Below are 22,383 nucleotides of genomic sequence, written 5' to 3'. Positions count from 1 at the left end.
CCTGCTTCAGCACTACTGGCACCCGGGCAGGGGCCCAGACTGACACTCACAGGACAAACAAGCCCCATCATGCTGACAATCTGCCTCTGTGTCTGCACATCGTCTTCCTCCAAATCTTTCTTTGATCGAAAATGTTTCCCTTTGCTTTGTACACGAGCGAGCCACCAAAACCAGATATGCAGAGGGAACTCATGATGTCAAAGCAGTGATGGCTAAAACCTGTATGATACTGATATGGCAAGCCCTGAAAGCAGAGGAAAATCCCTGACAGGAGTTCAAAAAGAACAAATATACGACGCCACATGCATCATCTGATAGATCTAAGGCAGAAAAAATCAGACAGCATTACTAAAGAACCTCATCATCATGCAAACACCATTTTACTCTATTTTATCTCAGCCCTCTCAATAGCCCATATGGCAGTGAGTCCGCACAGAGGAAGACACAGGGAGACCTCATGCTGGGCAACGGGCCACATCAAAATTCCTCCATCTGTGGTCAATTGAGTTATTGTTGTGTGTGTGTGTGTATTAGCTGGTGCAAGTCTTCAATCCACCAGTGTCCTATCGGTGCTAACCCTCATATCACAGCCAAGATGCCTAACCAGTGACACCCGGGAGAGTGATTATTGTCTCGGTTGGACTGGACATGACGGGATTGCCGGTTAAACTTGTGTACCAAGAAGAGACCAGAGGCCTATCGAGAGTCCTGGATGACTCACGCCCAGGGTTTTTGGGGAGCCAGAGGTTAAATAATGTTAGTTATGTCTTATGTGACTCCAGGTGTGTGCTGGGGCTCAAAATAGGCTCAATGGCTTGGGTTGATGTAGATTAAAAAAAAGCTGGCAATGTTTTTTTTGTTATGATAAACAATTTATGCAAAGAGGTGAGAAACTAAGTGAAACAAAATCAGACAAAGTCAGCTCAAGAATTAAAGATAATAAATGTTGTCTAATCAGTGTCAGCAAAATCAAAGTAAAGTATTCTTGAGTGACAAAAACACGGTAAATCAAGTGTTTGAAAAATAGTGATTGACTCTTGAGACCCCTAAAAGTATTAACATAAAATGTTAGGGTGGTCTCATCTTTAAAAAAATGAATTGTCACTTGCAATTGACACCAAAATGGCTTACGAAATATGTCCAGCAATATTCATTATTTAAACACAAAACATTAACACTGTGGGGGGGGTTCCAGATGGCCACCTGGTATAAGATTTACCTGGACCATTAATCAAAACCTGATCAGCAGTGCCTGAGACATGGTGGATGGACAGAAGGGACAGACAGAGACCGGTCCTCGGTCTTCCTCTAAATGTTTTACTGTGGAGGACACATTGTGCATATTGACAGCGAGCAGACGCACAAGATAAGCAGTTTTCATGCTGTCTAAAGCAATCAATTTAAAAAGAATTAAAGAGCTCAGTGATTATGATGAGAGTCTATTAAAGTAAAATACCACTGTAATCAAAATGATTTAGAGATTCGGGGTGTGATGCAACACCCTCCAATGCAAACAAACACATACATGCATGCAGGTGCACACGCTCACGAAACCGACGGATAAACATTTTTTACGAGATTAACCAACAGTTGAGCGATGTGCACGCTACACACGCCCAAACATAAGAGTGGAAAATACACATGGGGAAACTGAAATGGAATGCACTCTAACACAGCCTGAAGACAAGAATTAGAAGAAAAAAAAATGGGAGCAGCTGCTCAGGCATATGAAAAAAGGAACTCCAGAAATTAATTGCTGCACATCAAGCAGCATACATGTCATATATTAGAAATGTTATTACTGTAGTTTGAATCTTCCCCTAATTCCAAAGGCTAGAACCACAAGGGTATATGTTGATGGGTACCTCAGGGAACCAGAGACTGTTACAGACCACACACTCTCCTTCCTCTCTGTTACCCGATCTAACCCAACGAAGGTCATATGACTTCAGTCTGCAAGGATCCTCAAAAGACATAGAGCAACATTATATATAATGTAATCAACTGCGTTAATCTATTATTTGCTGATAAACAATCACTGGCATAAATATCCTTAATATGAGCATGTCTTAAACATAAACTGTATCTAAGAAGTGGAAGTAGTCGTCGTGATGTGACCCATTGGCCTCAAGTTAAGAAAATGTGGCCCTCGCCATCTTGGATTGTGGCCGTCGCCATCTTCTTTTGTGATGTAAAGATGCCGTATATGGCTCTGGTAGTGACTTGTCACTACCAAGGGAATCCCACCCTAAAGCATATCCTGCTTTCTCATTTATTTTTCTCTAAATGGGAACAGAATTTACTCAATAATCATCATGCTGTATTGAAGAAGATTTGAGACTAGAGATTGAGCCCATAAACTCATCTTCACAATTTTTATTGAGGTAATACATCAAGTGAGAAGTAGGGTCGTTTTCTTATAGACTTCCATTCAGTCGGGCTTCTTTTTGCAACCGGAGGAGTCGCCCCCTGATTGCTAGAAGAGAGAATGCAAGTTTAAGACACCTCTCCATTGTCTTCACTTTTCAGAATCGGAGGTTGCAGCCTGGTCTTTTGAGTAAAGGAACTGCATTGACTGAGATGCAGTCACACTGGAATGACCGCCAAGCCAAGGCTAATGCAAGACCAATTCAGTTAAGGTGTGGCTGACACCATCATTTCCAAAAGTGGATCTAAAATATATCATGAACTACATCATATTCCACTACAGTTTTTCCATTGACATACTCTCGCAATGTAGATTCACCACTGTCAACGCTCAACTTGTACAACAAAACACACATCCATGTTAATATTTCGGGGCCCCGTGATGCAAAGGCTGACAGTCTTTGGGTTCATATATTGCGTTTCATCCAACTTAAATGGAGTGACACATCATGCTCACCTCCCCATTTTTAGCCTGTCAGTCATCTCTACTGCAATGAACAAAGCTCTGCACCAGTACAACCTGTCACGCTGTCACTCAATAGCTTATAAAAAAAAAAAAAAAAAAAAAAGACTTCACGTCACCATTCAGGTGGAGCTGGGGAGGAATTCCTCCGTCTCGTTTGATTTTTCTGTCTAATCCTTCATTTTATGTGGGCTCTTTGTTATCTCCCTGCAGTGGGAATCACATTTTAATTAGGTCTATCCTTGGTTAGCAGTTCATCTTCACATCTCCCGGTCCTATGTGCTCATCCTATGGGCTTTGCCTCCTTGTCAGACACTCTTAGTCCCCGCTCCCTGTCACAATCTAACATCTCCCCCATCTTGTGCCATCTTTTCATTTTTTAAACTGCTCCATCTCCACTCGCAATCTTGCTCTCCTGCTGCTGACAACAAAGAAAACCCTGTCTGACAAAACCTGTTTTCTGCAGATGGGACAAACACAATAATAAGCTTCAGCAATAGCAAAAAAAAGAAAATGCATATATTACGGATCCGAAGTGCAAAGAGCAAAAGGAAATAGTCAACTGTTGGCACATGGGCTGTTAAATTCAATTCAACTCAATTCAATTCAATTCAATTAATTTTGTTTAGCCCAAAATAACAAATCACAAATTTGCTTCAGTGGGCTTTCATGGTAAACAGCCAATCTGTACATGGGTGACTAACTCTATCTATTAACCGGGATGCTAAGCAATCTCTGACCTCTATAGAGCCAGAGGGAACTGCGCTATAGGCAGGACTTATCCTCTTTAGCATTCCCACCACCCCCTCCCATACTCAAATAATGGTGTCACTAATTGACATTAAGAAATAAACAATAAACATTTGCAATACAGATGAATAAGCTAGCTAACGAGATCCAACATGATTGTCTAGTAAAGAGGCAATGCATCACCACGCAACTACACTCCTGCACTAATAATAGAACTTTGTCATCTGCTGTTTTGGTGTGACGGTGACACATCTTAGCCTTTGATCCTGCAACGTTTTTGCAACCGGGAGTGCTTGGGATTGAAATAGTTTCTTTTCCTTGCTTTAAAAAAAAAAGAAACCCAGAATCTCTCTCCGCTCTAAAGGATGTACAGCCCCACTGACAAAAGGTACATCTGTGTCTTTTTCACTGACACTGTGACAAAGTGATTGTCAATGCTGATCAACAGCTCTATCAAGTGTTTGCTGATACATACCCTATTTTGCACAAGACAGTAAAAAAGCCTTATTACTTAGCCCTAAAATCCATGTGCATAAAAAGCAGGAACCACACACCCTCTTAAAAACCACAACAGACTAATGAAATACAAATATAAGGAGAAGGCCGAGACCAGCGCCATGTAAAAGTGTCCTAATCCAGAGAGCGGTGCAATGCAAAATGCTACAATGACAGGAAAGGCACCATGTGAATCACTTATCATAGTGTGTTACAAGACAGGTAATGGATTATGTTTGGCAGCTTAAGGTGGCGAAATTAATTTAACGATACACAGTTCAGAAAACATCAGTTACAGCTTTGGTTCAGATTTTTTTATTTTATATACAGACCTATACTGAGACCATCGCTGTTCAGCCTGTGAATTGATTACTGTGCCTAGAAATAATGGCTCCTGCTCACCTACAGTAATCTGCAGTGTAACATGGCTCCAGCTTGCGGCAAGGAAATGCTTAGAGTAAACACAGTGTTGTCTGCACAGATGTCATGGTTCAGATTTATTTAGAGGGCAAATGCTCCATTAGTTGGGCTTTTTAATTAGCACACTTGTGAGAGAGGGTCATTAAGGAAGTCTGACAGCGGACCTGCTGATGAGGAGGATGGAGGCACTGCTAACTCCAGCCCTGATCCCACACACACACACACACACACACACACACACACACACACACACACACACACACATCCATTCATATATGCCCACACAACCACCTACACAAGCACAGGTCTGCTTAAAAACCAATAACATTTCACGCAGTCATCGACAAACACAGCAAGTCAACGTCACGGGTGCCACAGCATTTCCACTCTAAAATGGCCACAGAGCAACAACAACAAATCTCCCACCAATGTCTCCATCGCAAAAAAAAAACACACCAAAAACACACAAAAAGAGCCTATTAGAGTAATTTACATTTAAATGCATATTCATAGGGAACACGACAGAATAGAGAGGGATTGTCAGCGTACCATTTTCAGGGTGCTCGGTCTCTCCAATGCTGCCATCTGGAGTGGTCCTCTCGTAGTGGTCCTCAGGCAGGGTCAGGGGTCCAATGCGTGGACCAGACGATGACTTGCTGCTGGGAGTCTCCGATTCCTCCAAGCCGCTGTCATAGTAGCTGTGCTGAGAGGCGTCCTGCAGGTCCTGCACGGGGTTGGTGGTGGAGAAGGTCACTCGCCGATGGGGGTGCTGCAAAAAAAAAACAGAGAGACAACAAATTAATATCTCCGACACAGGGAAAGTATTTTCGACTACACCCTTCCTTTCGTTTGATGTTTCCGTGGAGACGCCCAGCAGGTTGGATGGTAACAGTTACAGCTCAGAACTCTACCATTTAAGACTACCGTCTGAATTGTGCTGGCCTCATAAAGTTCACTCCTCAAAAGTCGAAAAATAGTATTAAATATTAAACGCTTCTAAATATTAAACAGTCTTTTGCACTGTTATTATTCTGCAGATTATATAAGGTAGAAATATATGAAAAGCGTGAGGTTATGGACCTTAATAATGAGTTTGCAAATTAGCGGCAGCAGAATAAATTCAGAATACATACACTTTTTAGATATCCCATGCTATACCACCACATTTAATACTTAAATATGGGACATGTGTTTAAATATGCTGTATGATACTGTCCTGTATTTGCAATGTATGATCGATGTGTTTGCTGTAAATAATGAATAAGATGATGTACTTTTCAAGTACTTGTTTTGATTGTGTCTACTACCAAATACAATTGCAAATTTCCCCGCTGCGAGACTAATAAAGGATTATCTTATCTTATCTTATACAATCCTGGACTGTTAATACTGTACTTAATATAAAACTCCTCATCTAAGAAAATGAAAAAGTATAGGTTTAGACTGTGAAGAATTTTGCTGTTATATCCGTTTTCCTTCTTGACAAGAGCTCAAAATGGAGATGGAGTACAGTATGTACAGAAAAAGATGAAAGATGTACAAATGACATGTATTACTGTATGTATAATTATATGTATTATTGTCAACCATTTATACAATCAGAACCAGAACCCCAAAGGTGGACTATGTATAGAGATTTATAAAGAGATTGTGTCTAAACATCCGTGTGGACGTGAAAGCACATATTATAAAGAAAAGTATCATATCGTGTTGCACAGATTCAATGTGAAGATAATTATAATTGCTGTTATTATCATTATTAGTCAGCGAAAAGTTTCATTTTTCTAAATCTTCCACTGCCAAATTAATTCTGATGACAATCATTTGTAAGTGAATCAGTAGCCCCAGTGAGCTACTTCCTATCTCCATATTTTAATATTGATGTTTAACCGTGAGGATAGCTAGACAATATTTCAGTTTAACTAAAAAAGGAATCCCGAGAAGATCTGAACAAGGCTGACAAAAAGACCAAAATAGAGCTTTGGCAATACAGTTTGTGACAGTCACTATTATGCCAGCGTTGAAATATATAATTAGATTGGCATTCGCTGTTATACTGATGAGATTTGAAAAAAGAATGAAAGAGTAAATGAAGGAATAAAAATACTGATGAAATCCAAAAATTCGATAGCTTGAAGAGGAGCGGAGCGGCAAATAATAAATCATTCAACATCACACCCTTTATCAAATTGAATGGCTTGTAAATACAGTTAGGAGACCATTAAGTTTCCTCTTCCAAAGATCAGTTTACTAATGGCTACTTGCCACCGATCCACAACAGAAAGATGACTCCTTACGGTGCACGTGCGGGCGCACTCTTCCCCCAACCCCCCCAGCACACTCGTAAAAGTCAGGAAAGCACTGATACAGCAGATCGGGCTGCCTCCACTGCACGAGTCAGCCCAGATCGATACCACGGGTCTGTGCTTTCTACCATTCGACCACTTTTCTGGCAAACAAATCCATGCTAGAAATCATTCAAACCATCAGCCTTTTTAGTACGTACACACCAGATATTGAGAAATGCTTTTAGGGCTTAGGTAAGTGCTATCAACACCGTGTTCCTAATACTGTTAGTGGGCTTCAAAATGTTTCCAGAAAACCTGTTCGTCTCCCCATCATCTCAAAATGTCACATTTCATTCACTTCACAGATGCATCTCTTGGTCTTTCATCTATATGATTGTTTGAAATCTTGGGTGCATCATATTTTTTTTTCTCCCAGCAGTGCTACTACATCGAAACATCAATAAATCATACATAGTTTGCTGTGAGAAATCTGACTTGGTCTTTTCTGTTTTCACGAACATTTAATGGAAACCAAACAAAAATATAAGAAAATAAGGACTTTTCATGTCTTTGTTTGGGATAGTTATTTTTATGCTTGTAGCATGAATGAAAAAGAGGGCAATGAGAAGTTTTGGGGGATAAAAACATCACACTTGTTTTCTTTCTATTAAAGATGCTCTTTGATTGGTGAAACTATACAGAGCGAGTAAATAGGAACACACTGTTTATCTTTACTGACAAAGAATGTAAATAACATTGATTTATCTTATTCAAAAACTTACAATACAACAGTACAAAAAGTGAAAGTAGACCATTTTTAACAAGTTTCGATAGAGAACTCATCCATTACACCAGACAACAGTAAGTTATTCTACTACTGTTCTGTGTTACTTTTATAAACTTGCTATTGACTCATGTGCCTGGTCATCGACATGATATATTTCAACGGTGCATTCTTAAAAAAATGATTGGAGGTCGCTGAGGCTCCACGGCTATTTCAATGTTAGGGGGTATTTAGTTGTTTAAATATGGATTCTTGCTTAAACTTCTCCTCAAGGCATCACTCCATAGAGTCAGCATGTTTCCTGGGTATGATAACTAGCTAAGGCTGCAGAGATGGGGAAATAGATTCTCCTTTTAGTCAGAGCACAAATCCTTTGCCAGGCCTTGGGGGCTGCAGGGATGCGGCAAGACGGAAGGATGGAAAGGGGAGGCTGAGCACGAGTGGGGAGTTGGTCAGGCAGACACGAACGGCGCTTTGGCTGGAGGGGACAAGCAGAAGGATTAGATTCTGGGAGACTGGAGGCGGGAGATGGAGATTGTTTGTGCATTGTGGTAGGAGTAAGAAGCTATGGGGCTGAGAATGAAAAGGGGGGACATTTACGATGACATCTGAATTCATAGCCTCATTTAGATGGGGCTAAAACGGCCTCATTTATATGCCTTATATTACAATCCCAACGCAGATGGAGAGATACTGCAAGATTCTGTCTTTACAAGGCTACCAGGACACATTTCAAAGTAGCAATAAACAGCAATCATCCACTCCCTACCTAGAGCTCCTTTAGCCCTTTGGAGACACTTTTTTTTTTCTTCTGTCAGCTAGCCAGAAATATTATATACAACCTTCTGCCTCAGAATAATTCCTAGCCACATATGGATACAGTTGAATATTTCCACTGCTGATAGGCCAGAAAGCCAGAGAGAAGCTGCCAGTTAGACAACAATGTCATTATTTCTATTACTCATTACCTAATGAACGATATAACGAGGTTCAGTATTTCACGGTCAATTGTAAAATGAAAAGTGGTCACGTTCACTGTTTTGGTCCATAAATTGCATCAATTCTTCTTTGTACAAAGGCAAATCAGCTGTCTTCAACTATATATAAATAGTAAAAATGAGAATCGCAGCTGCTGTATGTCTACCTCTTTGCTTCAAGCTATTCAGAGCCATAGATCTTACACTTATCTACACACCAACTACCCCATCACCTTAGAGCTGCGATGGTGTTGCTTTACCGTCTTGAACATAATGCACGTGACAAAAGAGAGCACCGTTTTCCTAAACTGAACGATAACCTGCACCTTTATTTCCTGACTGCAACCTCACGGTTACACAACTGTGGTATTTTAAAAACACAGGTCAGTACCCGAGCTAGTCGACTTGGAATGGCGTGCCACGTATGAATCACATTTATGAACAGTTTGCACACAAACACATTGACAATGTTTGGCTCACAGACTAAAGGAAAAAAGATTTTATCTCACAACAACTTTAAATCACTTCTCAAACCTTATCTTGAATTAGTTTTGGGTATTGGATTATTGTATTTTTGTAATTCCTTTTTCAACCATTTATAGCACTTTGTATCTTTGCTTTTCAAAGGTGCTGTATAAATAAATGAAAATGCATTATTTATATAATTGTTATTGATAATAATAATTATCATAATGTTTTGGTACCTTATGGAAAGTACACTCTACACAAAGAGAGCAATGTGTTAATTGCGATTTATATGTCCTTCTTTATGTGGAAAATGCAACATGTAATGGCCTAAGAATTGCCATTTAACTGGGTTTTTCTCTGTATTTTCAGGTGACAACATGTCGTATTAAAAAGCCTTGTCACAGAAAATATACATCCTTTAGGCACTCTTAGGCGCAGCGAGGAGAAAAGTTAAATTAAGTCGTTTGATGTGCTTGTGTTTGCTGTTGTTATGTAAGCTTAGGGTACTCATTGTTAATTAAATGAAGAACTATTGATGTAATAAAAAAAACGATAGAAGAAAAGACATTTGACTTCATAAGCACTACACCCTCTCTCCCTCTCATCCTCCAATGGATTTGTAAAAGCCAACATGAAATATAGGCACACAGACATAGAGAATACATCTTGTAGGGTGAATAATAAAGACCCTACTTCAGTTATTGGCGAATTCTACAACTTCTGAACTGCATCCGCTGTTGGCTATATATCAGATATTAAAACAAGGGAATACAACAGCACAATATGACTATGAATATGAAAAAACAACAAGGAGTGGCAAAGTCTAGTAAATGAAGATCTCTGTGAGTTCTATCATGAGCTTGTGGTTTGATGAATTTTAGGTTTTGTTCAGACTGAGAGCCTGCATAAGATTTTTGGCTGAGACATCAAAGTAAATAATTCTCAAATTCATGGGTGGTTGGATCTCTGATTTTAGAAATTGCCCTTTAAATCACCCACTATTTTACACTTACAGTAACAGTGAAGCCCTGTTAGCTGGCTGCGACTGCTGCAAAAAAAAACATACATCAACCACCTCGCTAATGTTGTCTGGTGTGATGGAGGACTTCTGCACTGAGACTAGATATTGCTATGGTGTGAAGACTGAGAGGATGCATCTCCATTATTCACCCAGCCTGCGGCTTGCCATTTTGTGTCTGTATTGGGAAAATGCAGCACCAGTTTGTGAATGTGCTCACGCCTATGTCGTTTCCACAACAACTGACGCAGATGGGTTATTGTTAATGGTTATATCTAATCACTTGCAACAAAACAGTCTGGGCAGTCTGTCCTAAAGATTGGATTTGAAATAAAAAAGTAATGCATTTGCCTGGAGCTTGAATGAAGGAATAAAAAAAGAGAATCCTGGGGCAAATGGCTGCGTCTGAGCAACAAGGATAGGATTCTGGTGACTGTGGAGCATCGATATTGCCATTGCTGATTTGCACCACTGAGCCCTGATGGGACAGCAGACCCTAGTGCTGTTGTGGTCTCCCATAGCACCGAGTTCCCGGTCCGCCGTGAAAGCCCTAGAGCTACCTGACACCACTCTGCTGTCAGGCGCCTTGTCATCCGGCCAAGTCTCACTGATTGCTAGTGCACAGGGCTGCTGGTACTTATGCAGATGGGAAAAAAGCTTTTCCATCGTCTCTGCCACATTTTGAGCAGGCTTCCAGCAGAGTCGCAGGTGAGTTAGATTTAGTGTTTGAAACTCTGTCTCGCGCTTCCAAGTTTGCATTCATTTTTTCACTGATCTGTACGTGAACATTTGGTGATCAAGCTGGCGACTGCATTCTCTGTACTTTAACTGCCGTGGAGAGATTATTCCCTGGCGTACTTTAATTCACAGCAAGTGGCGCCTTAATGGTGGGTACATATGGTAGGACTAGACAATCCTTATAGTGCAGTGGCAGCGGGGTATAACAGAATATTAACAAAATAACAAGGCACGTTTAATAAATATAACTCTAATAGTATTAGTATTATTATAGTAGACTAGTACTCTGGTGATTCTTCTACGAGAGTACCTCCATTTTATGTGAATTTTAATCAGAGTACATCCTTTAACATCCAACCTGAGATTTAAAGCTTGAGGTAGCATTTAATTTTTGAGGCATTAACCTCTGAATTTTAAGCCAAAGTGGTTGATACTCATTTTCATCGAATCTCCATTTTTTACTACTCGGACTGCTTGCTAAACACGTCTGGATCAAAGTCAAATATTGCATCATTCCTTATGAATCAATCATTAAAAAATATATATTTTAATCAATCCAGTTATCTATTAAATTCCAGAGACAAATAAAAACATGCACTAGATTGGTGTAGAGTAAAAAAAATATATAGATGTGCCTTTCAGTATTCAAAATGTGTCCCTCTATATTTCATTGCTATGAAGAGAAAATGGTGTATTTCCAAAAGCTGAAACCAACAACTACTGTATTTAAATAAGATACCATGTTACTTTCAATGTCCAACGGGTACCTCAGTATTTGTCACAGTTAATTTGTTGCCAAATGTTTTTTATTCCATTTTTTATTACACAGAGGTATTGTTTAAACTGTGTCACTGTGACCAGTGAAAAATGCTGAATATTCAGAATTCTAGTTGGAGGAGCAAAGTACAACAAAAGCCCCAGTTGCATGCCTTTGAAGAAGTGACATGATTGGGGATAATAACCACCTAAACATAATCATTGCTATGTAAAAACTGTTACTGTATGCTGCAGTATCTTTTTCTTGTAATAAAAGTAAACAAGTAAAACCTGTTTCCCAGGTTATGGGATGTCTATATATTTCATACAGAGACAGATGGATAGAGAGGAATCTGTGAGGTTATGAGCATGAGCAGCATTTCATTTAGTTTACAATGGGGGTGCGTTTAAACGGTTGTGAAGCCAAACAGCTATAGTAATGGAATACCCTCAACTTTTAAAGCTGCAGGAAACCTATGTGGCCCTGTTTATCAATCCTGAGGTATATCGTATGTGTTCTGGAGCTGGAAGTCAGACTTTTCCTTTTGAATCACAGCTATGTGTCTCTCAGATATTATGAAATGGGTTTTCTGCCCATGTTAAAGGAAACGGCTGATGTCTCAGTGCCCCTGTGATATGAAAAATTCAATTTAAAAGGATGAGAGAAAGAATGGTGCACGGCCTATTTTCATTCCCCCACATTGAGAGATATGAGAATGATGTTCTGTTGTGTGGAGGAAATGATGCCAATCGTACTGCAGAGAAATTCCTTCATAATTCAATTCAATTTCGTCTAAATCCCAATGGCAAGCTGCTCTGCCAAAGAGAGGCAGAATGACAGAGACAAAAAGGTAGGGCTGGAGACGGAGATGGAGGAAGAGGGACTAAAGATTGAGACTGAAACAATGGAGAAATAGAGACGGAGTTGCGGAGGTAGGGAGGAGGAGACGGCAATACAAAGTGGAGGGGATGTGGAGAGGAATGTTTTAGTAATGATTAATTTTGATTGCTGTGGCATTTTAAGTATAGCCAACTCATTTTCTTAACCTCACTGCAGCATCTTACAGAGGGAAGAAGAAATTATTTATTTTTTTGTTGAGATCCGACAGGACAAACTGCTTTTTGTGAAGAAGTGTTCATGATGGTAAGCTAGTGTGTAGTAAACCTAAAGTATAAATATTTTCTGTTATTCTTAGTTAAAAAAATGTGCATGTAAACTCTTTGATAGCCTGTAAGAGTTGGGAAGTGTGGGAGCTAGAATTTCCATTTAGTTACAATCTGTGAGTACATCCTGGCTCTGGCATTTTGGGCGTGTATGCAGGAATCAATGAGCTGCTGCCTCTGAAGGCAGAGAAAAAATGAGCTGCACCAACAAATATGACAATGAAGAAGTGCACCTCTCAGTGTATGCAGCAAGCATAAAACCATAAAGACTGGAGCAGTTGCAAAGGAAATGCATATGGAACTGTTTTTATTTTCCATTCCACCATTATGTTCTCCATTCTCATCCCATCTACTGCTCTCTCTTCTCTCCCTCTTTCTCTTCAGGCACACACTCACACACACACCCACACACACACACAGTTGTTTTTGTAGGTGCAATAGCTCCAAGGCAAGCAGCGTGGAATTGGAGTCTTCAAAGAGTCTTGGATTATCAAAGAGACACAGCTACCAGAAAACTAGGGGACACGCTGGAGAGGGGGAGGGAGGAACATAAGCGAGAGGCGGGGAGGGGGGAAGAGCGCAGAGGAGTCAGCATGGGTTTGGGTGGAGGATGAAGTGATCAGACAGGGGAGGGGTGGGGGTTGAGGGGTGGATAAAGACCAGAAGTCCCTTTGTTCGCGGACTGTAAATGGAGAGAGAGAAAAAAAGGCCGGAGTGAATGCATTAAAAAACAATCAGATAGACCTTAATGGTCTTGATAGGCAAGACTGAATTCGCATTCTTCACTGTCTGTGCCACCGCCTATTCTGGAGTTATTCTTTTTCTTTTTTCTTTTACTACACAGAGGATTTCATTTCAATGGGAGCACTGGCCTTGAAATACCATAATGTTGTCACAGTAAAACCAAGTATTACTGCAGCAAGACCCACCATGTGTGAATATAGCTGCCACATCTAATGACAAATCTGACTGTTCACGCCATTCCATATGACAGGACGTGGGAGTGCTGGTGTGAATGCATCACCCTTTCGACAAAAAGCTCTCCGTCAGCCCCTCTGTCCCGCAATGAGCTATGGATGTCTCGTTTTTTTCCATTACAAGAACACCTCTCACTATAGGACACATTTCAAGTCGGTGTATGAAACTGATTCTGGTCGCTTGGCTGCTGTCGGCTGCGAGGCATCATCCGCCAATGATCCTCACAGCTACCACACACAAACCTTAACCCACCCTCACTGACCTGGGTTGAACTAAATTACTCATGATGAGAGCGGAAAAATGCTCCTAACACACAATGTCAAAAACAAATCAAAGTCCAAAAAGTAATCTTCCTCTCACTGTGCAGCTCTTCTTGAAAATGTGGTTATTGTGAAAGATGGGTACTTGTAACCAAAGTGTTCCCTGCTGCCTGCATCCATTTGGTAATTTTGGGGAATGCCATGACATCTTTTATTCCGACAGAGGAGTGTGAATGTGTGAGAGTTCTGTCTGTGCAGCACAAATTGTTGAACTCTCATCCCCTCTGTTTGCACAGACTATGTGCAGATGTTCAGTACTTGGATAATGGCATCAGTTAGTGAAGGCACTTGTGTACAAGAATATAACCACAAAACCCTAGACCGAATAAACATAGTTTCTGAAGCTACAGCTCGCTGATACACATGCAAAATCAAGAAAATAAGTAAAATATCTGCCAATCTAACTAAAGCAATATTATTTTAACAAAGCTTTCACTCATTTAATCATCAATAAATCATTTTTGTGTGTGCTGCAGTCAAATAACAATTGATCAATTTTTTTGGTAAGGTAGGTGTAGTGTAAAAGTTAATATACATAGTGAGCCAAAATTGATTATTAATACGCAATATATATTTGGTTAATTGTTTTTTGTTCCCCGCCATAATGCAAGAAGATGATAGAATGGGACAACACAAGTGAAATATTCTTTGGTGTCATGAGAGATTTGGAGGGGAGGGAGGAGCTTTGGGGAAGCCAGAGAAGGGATCAGTGGTAGAACTTAATTGGGAAGGGCACAGGATTAAAAAGTTGATTGGTTTAGGGTTTAGATGGTGATGTCTTTCTACCGACACTCTCATTGTCTTACACTGTGGGGACTCAGTATGTTAATATGAGCTCATATGGTCAAAAGAAATGTTTGAGAATGAACACAGTTTTGTAGAGTTGGGTGGGTTGTGATCGATGACATGACACTGTGCAAAGGAAAAGAACGCTCCTAACAAAGAACCAAGAAGTACGTTGCAGGATTGGAGGACACAATATAGAGAGAAAAGAAGAAAAGGGAGTCAGAGGAACATTCTGTAAGGATGGAAAGGAACTACAGAAGCGATGATCTGCCATAATAGAATAGCAATAAGAAAAGAACTGAAAGAATAAAAGATGGTGAAGTTAGAAAAGATTTGACCAAATGTTAAGAAGTTACAAAGATAGCCGGATAAATAAGTGAATACAGCCGGAGAAGAAAGAATCCACAAAAATAATAAGCTTAATTGGTCTTTGGGCCAGTCTGGTAAGATGATTTTTCAACATTTTGAACATGGAATGTAACAGAGTTTTAATAATGCTCCATCCCACATCAGGCTTTAAAGATTACATTTGCATTTACTGAAATATTAGTGAGTTCTAATATTTTTTTTCACAATTATCTGATTTATAAGTTGTGTTACCTCAAATTTACATTCATACAGCTGTCCTTTGTTGTGTTTTTATTACCTAATATACCGTTTAAAGCACTATATGAGCGTCGTGTATTGCTTTATTTCCCCAATGTAAACGGTTCACGTTCAGGTCGACTCATTCAAATATAAAGTTTCATCAGCTCGCTCTTTTGAGTGATTAAGCTCTATAAAACTCAGTTCATTTTAGTTGCTCCGTAGACCCCGACATTAGCACTCCCTTGGAGGCCAAAGTATATTTGCCGTCTACTTTCCTGCGACCGTAACAACAGTTGCATTTAGAGGAGAACTGTTGTGAATTAGAGTGACTATATTGTACCTTGGAGGCGGGCCAGCACGATGCAGGGTAAGAAAGAAGCAGGAAAGACTGTGAAGTAGACAGATGATTAGAACCCTGAAGTATTTACCGCAGACAGACTTGTCTTTGTCCGTTTTATGGTGAGAGCTGGGCTGTGGTTCTATAAAAAAATGTTACAGGCAAGAGTCTCCATTATGCATGCTATGTTTGCCTGTTTCCATTTTATATAAGTACACACTATAATTATCAGAGATGGCCTTCATCATCACTAAACACTCTGCAAACTGCCTGCACAATGGAAACACTACAGAGATAGCAGAAGCTGTCTTTAGATCATGTAGTTCTGCGAATCAATGTCCCCAACCGTAACTATTGACTCACATCTTGACACATGAACAACACGGTGACAGAGATTTTAATACTTCCAGAAATGTGGTTTCAACTTAAAACATGACACCGTCTGACCTCAGCAGGATATTTTAGGTGGGACATATTTGCACCGTGTGACTCCGTACCTCTGAAACACAAACATCACAAGCTCCTGTGGTGAGAAAACGTCACTGCTGCACTGGTGTTAAGTTCACTACTTTAAACGGGAGTTTAAGGGGCTGATTTAATTGGTTATGATTGCAGCCAGCTCTAACAGCGACTATGATATGTAATTTATCCTAATCTGGCCCCTATTACTGCCCTGCAGGGTAAAAAAAAGATTTTGGTCAACCTTAATGATCCAACGCTGCTAACTTGAGCCAGCATCTGGGCCTGCAGTTTTGAAGTCTCTGTTTTTGTATGCCAAAAGCAAGAGAAATCAAGTTTTACATAAATGTCTGGAATTGGCCCGATAGTTTGTCAGATCACATCTGGTCATGCTCCATAATGCTACTGAGCAGACGCTTTGGCAGCTTTGCAAATTGCGATTTCTGTGTGTTTGTTGGCCTGTATGGGTTCGGAGCCCTCCAATGGTCAATTTCAACAACATTTTCTATCTAAATAATGTGCCTGGGGCAAGTTTCCAATTAAATCTCCAACAGCTGCAACACTAAACAAATCTGAATTAAAGGCAAGGCAAGCCCGTTTAAAGGCAAAACTTTAAAGAAGGATCAAAGTCAATAGACTGACTTCCCACATTCTTTTGGTAAGGAGAGGTCAACCAAACAGTTGGACGGATTGGCTGTTTGCTACTGAATTAAATATCACTTTCTACCTGAAAGTCTGGCTTTTCTCGTATCCATTCACAGCATTGTCTGACATGGATTGTGGCTGATATTTGCAATTTAAAAACCATTTTCTATTGTTTTAGCCTGCAAGCAGTTGCTTCAAGTTCAGTGAAAGCAATCAATATTTACAGTTTTTAAGCCGAAGTTGCACAGTCACCACACCTTAATGGCTGTCTGTGGGCCAGTATACTCTTTGTTAGTGTACTCATGTCAGCAAAGAGTGGGAAGCTCACTTGAACAAGGTTTGCGTCATGTACCCACCTAAATGTTCCAGTGCTTCTTGAATCACATACTCATAGCATCTTGCAGATTGTCAATTAGCTTTTTTTTCTCTCCATAGATCTCCTTTCTCCATTTCCTGCAGTATACTGTAAAATAAGCATCTACCAAACTGTCTCTCTGAAAGACATATCAGCAGTTAATAATGCCAGAAGGGGAAGATAGACAGAAAGGAAGATGGGCTGATGGGGGGAACTAAAGAATCAGACATGAGAAAAATTTATCCTCAATATCCACTCCCTGCTGGGTACCTTATTGCCTCTCAAACTTAATATCTCTATTGCTGTAGCATCTGGCTGAGAAGCATGCATATACTTCCATTTGTTTGAACTGGGACATAATTGGATTGGGGAAAGGGATGAAAAAGCCTTCAACCATACTTAAAACCTTTTTTTTCTCCCTCTAATATGCGCACGAGAGCGTGCTAGGCAGCGTTTCAGCGCGAGTGTGCGTGTGCAAACACAAGTACGCGTTGCTATTAATAGCATCTCTCATGGTCTCGCTTGTCTCGATTTGTTACCCTGCATTCGAGATGTCCCGATTGGCAATACATTACCAGAGCTGGATGATTTGGGGAGTGCGTCTGCATCTCGTTCTTGCACTCAAAGTAATCCTTTCGATGCAACTGGATTGGGAGCCCTCATGCTCCTCCATCTTATCAAGGAACTGAAAAATCATGGTTAATTAGATTCATAGTGACCTTTTTCATCTCTGGCTACAAGCGCCCAGTCACTGCCGAGGCAAGATGTGTTCTCAACATTGATCTTTCTGCAGACCCGGGGATTGAGAAGAGCTCGGTGCAGTGAAACGAAGCAGAAAAACAACATATCAAAAATCATCAGATGAAGAGATTACTCTGTTTGAGTGTGCTGCTCTGTGTTATGAAGCCTTTAGGAGTTAGCGTGTTTTTGTGAGAAGAGCTCTGTAATCCACCTAGTGCATCTCAATCACAGAGCAAACAGACTCACAGAAAGAAGTATCAAGTCCCTGCACTCTGTCTCATCGCCCATTTGACATGCACATGTAATCCTACTCTCTTTTCATTCCTAGACCCTATCTCCACTTGCTTCTCCTTTTGCATGCCACCACCCTGCTTTCCCCTTTCAGCAGCGGCATTCTGCAAAGGAGCAATGATCTTGCTGCAGGCTTTAAACTAAAGATGACTTACAAGTTCCAACGGGAAAAAGTAGTAGCCCTGCTGATGGAAAAATTTGTAGCCCTGCTGATGGAGTCAATATGGTAGTGCCCGCTCTCCAATCTTAAACTTACAGACCTGCATGTATTTGGAGCACATATTGCCAAGCTCAAATAAGTTTCTAGAGATGTGCAAATGTCTCCAGCTTAAGAGCATTGAGATGCGGGCGTTGCCTTTTCTGCATCGATGCAGTGGGAGAATATAAGTGAGAGTTTGGTCTCATTTCAGCTCAGTGTGAGAGAATTTACTGTGTTTTGCTGTCATTTACTGTCGCTCTTGTTTCTCTCTTCTACTCTCCTTTGATCACTGTATGTGCTGGGCTTTGCACACACCGTGTGTGTATGTGTGTGTGAGAGCAGAGAGACGGGCAATCAAACACTCAGCAGTCCGCTAACTTGTTGCTCTCCTTACTGGTATTAGCCGCTATGTTTAAAACATGTGCATGCAGGCTGAAATTTAACCATGGTGTTCTGTCGGAAGATGCAGTGAATTAAAGAGCCATGATTAAGAAAACGTCCAATAGCCGCTACGCTAATTCATGCAGTGAAAATGCCATAGGGATTCGGGAAGTGCTTTAAGTGTCATAAAGTCGCTATGTGAAAAACGTATTTTTATAGATGACAGCACACTTTAATTGTGCGATATGACAAGGTTGTTCCAACAAGATATTGGTTGGCTATGGTCCTCACATGTCCAGGATTACAGAACAATATTAAATTATGCAAAGCCTGTTATGATAATTACGTCTCTCCCTTTCTCTTTTTTCTCTTGCTTTCTCTCTGCTGCACCGCATTGTTAAAAATAAAAAGTAGTTTATGGTAGACGTCTGATTTTGTGTTATTGAGGTTATATGAAAGTAAATTATGGTGCGGTTAGATTGCTGCTAGACTTTATGTTAATAAAGGTGCAGGTCAATAAAGTTCTAGTTTTTAAAAGGCTTACTGGCAAAGGCTAAGCAGAAACATGAATTTTGGAAATGAATACACCTATCTTTTTTCAATCCATTTGAACTTTTGGACAAAGAGAAAGAGGGAAAGAGGGCAATACGCAAGTCTGCCACCGACTCCATCCACAAAGAGCTGCTAGACTGCTGTTGTAGTATGACTTTTGAAAGCACTTTCTAAATGAAAAAATTTGGTTGAGACTGCTTGTAATCATCGATAAAAAGTAGCCATTTGCATTAATATAGAAAATTGACAATGCAATACATCGAGATGCATCGATAATCATTGTGCACTCGAATTGTTGACAGGTGAGTCATAATCTAATCATGAGCCTAGTGAAGATTCACACCCCTAGTAAAAAACACAAAAAAGAGAGCTATTGAGACATCAAACTATTATTATATACCATTGAGACTTCTAATTTTGAAATCTTGAAAAATATGAGCAGATTTGCCTGGCACAGTCCCTTTGAAACTCTGATAATACTGTGGGGGAATACACTAGACACAGTTGATACAGATATGGTATGATATTGATGACAGATTTGATATATCTACTGATGAAATTTGGGTGTGAGTGCTCTACAATGGGCTTTAGACAGAGCCCCAGAGCAGAATATCTAGAATGAATACTCTATTGCCATATCCTTTCAGAGCTCATTTGAGTCATATCTGACATATTTATGGCTCATCATGTCATATCGTAGCCATCAGAGTACAAGCACCATGAACCATTTAAATACTGTGGGCCATGCTGTCATCTCCTGTTAGAAACATATGTCTGATAGATGCATAAGAAGAGGCACTCAACTGGATACTTTCATAGTGCTGCAGAGAATCTTGAGCACAGTGAATACACTGGCAGTAACGATTTTGCAAGGAGGCCTATTTAGCCGGATAAAAAGAATTGACAGCTTGATATTAGAGTGAATGCATGAGGGAAATACAACAAACAAGCCTCATCTGGATACAGAACGGTACAATATTTCTTTAAAGAAGTACAAGTTAACAGTTGGACCCAAGAAATCTATAATGATCCTATGTGTGCACCTTAACAGAGTTGCCTGGCAACAGAACTAGAGCTCTGCTGTGAATTTAAGTGTCAAACAAAATACATTTGTAATCCAAAGGCAACAGATTCAATTTCAGACAGTAGGAGTGCCTCTTGGACAAGATTTCAATAGCTGAGGTGGGCAAAGTGAATTGGAAAAAGGCAAATGATTTTCTGCTCCTTAATAACTTTCAAGACACTGACTCCTACCTGAATGTGGAAGGTTGAATGAGCACAAAATAAGCACAAGTAATTAAGTGTGTCGTTTTTAAAATGGGGCCGTCGTTATTCATCCGCCTTCAACAGGAATCCATGAAATATCACGAGGGTGGACGCGACACTGATAAATCATGATAGCATATAGATCAGTGTCATACCTTTTTTCCTCTGAATTATTGATTGACTCATACGTAGAGCTGCTGCCTGTAAACACATTTCCTCTCCATATTTGACCACTAAAAGCCGCTTGATAAAACACCACATCAAAAATGGGTTCATGGAAAACAACGCTTCTAATATGCTTTATGTATGAACAAGAGGAAAAATCGGAGAAACACTCTAGCTACTTCCCCCAAAGTCCCCTCCTCTCTGTCTCAAATGCCCCCCCCCCCCAACACACACACACACACACACACACACAAATAAATGCAAATGTTTTATAAGCAGGCTGCTTATTTTCTGCTAAACAATGTTAAGCATTTACACAAAGGGACCCAAATGAGCCTCTGATTGAAGATAGAATCAGTGCCCAAGCGACCCATCACAGAGCCTCTCAATCCCACATATGCATGATTAATACATCAAACAACATCAATTCTCCTTCCTCTTTCACTTGTCAATGAGCACACGCACCCACACACACACACACACACAGTGTAGAGACATACATGCGCATACACCCACAGACAGAATGTACCCAAATCCTTACAGGACTGCGCATGAACACACAGGCACTGCCCCCTCCATCATGGTTAATACATCAAACAGCATTAGCTTCCTGGATTCCTGAAGCTTAGACAGACACGGTTCTGACAGCCCATGGTTCCTCGCTGGCTGCCTCCCCCCTCTAGCTTCCCCACTTTCTTCATTCCCTATGAAGTCTGTTTGGGTGGTTACAGAACATGCTGCCAAAATAGATTCACTTACATATTACCTTTTGCTTTTTGTAAGCTTGTATAATGTCATGTTAGAAAGCCATCTCTACAATAAGATGACACTGCCGAGGAGCTTTGGAGGCTTGGGAGATGTTACAATAATAACCGCGAGCCCCCCTGATCAACAAACTCTTTTATTTCAGAAGATTTCCATATTATTCTGACATCAGCAGGTATTTATAAGCATGTGTATCCAAGGGTTGCTTTTATAGCACCGGTTCATTGAGATGAAATGGGGTCCCAGATCAGCATAAAACCACCAGGCCATCAAATGCATTCAAATCTAACCTTTACAATTCAAATGTTTTGTTTTTTTTGTCTTTTTTTGGCACACAGTTATATCAATGAACAGGTGGTCTATTGGATCATGGTCTAATAAAAATGGACACTCATTAGTATATTTATTAGCATAAAGTGCTCTGTGATTACCATGAGAAGCCTGTATCCTTACAATGAAGTCCTGAATAGATCTCCATTTGATTTCACTCTGCTTTCAGCGTGATATTGATTTGACCACAAAGGAAGTATTAGTCCTAATATATATCCGCTAATATTATCGACGAAACGTCAGTTTTTGTGATGTTTTCAACATCAAATGAATAAACCTGCTGTTCCCTCCAATCTCCATCTGTTTTCATCTCCCTGTGTACTCACTGTGTATTATCACAAACACTATAGCAGGCCTAAAATATTTGAAAAGCCTTGCAAACAAAGTATTTACCTTATTCCAATACAAACCACACGGTGCTGTTTACTGTGAGGTAAAGTGAACAATGCATTAGCTTCTTGGGCACCAAAGACTGAT

The 22,383-nt window shown here is 40.2% G+C and overlaps 1 protein-coding gene across 1 annotated transcript in view; it reads right to left on the bottom strand.

The window, feature by feature from the left end:
* The window catches only part of pcdh1a (protocadherin 1a), a 73,109-nt gene that overhangs the window by 13,147 nt on the left and 37,579 nt on the right, over nt 1-22,383 (bottom strand). Inside the window, exon 3 of the mRNA XM_054626492.1 lies at nt 5,105-5,324. Coding sequence (XP_054482467.1) covers nt 5,105-5,324 — 220 coding nt within the window. The remainder of the gene's footprint in view (nt 1-5,104; nt 5,325-22,383) is intronic.

Source organism: Anoplopoma fimbria, chromosome 24, assembly GCF_027596085.1.
Source record: "Anoplopoma fimbria isolate UVic2021 breed Golden Eagle Sablefish chromosome 24, Afim_UVic_2022, whole genome shotgun sequence".
Taxonomy (NCBI): Eukaryota; Metazoa; Chordata; class Actinopteri; order Perciformes; family Anoplopomatidae; genus Anoplopoma; species Anoplopoma fimbria.
Note: the sequence above shows the minus strand (reverse complement) of the source record. Positions and strands in the feature narration are given on the sequence as shown.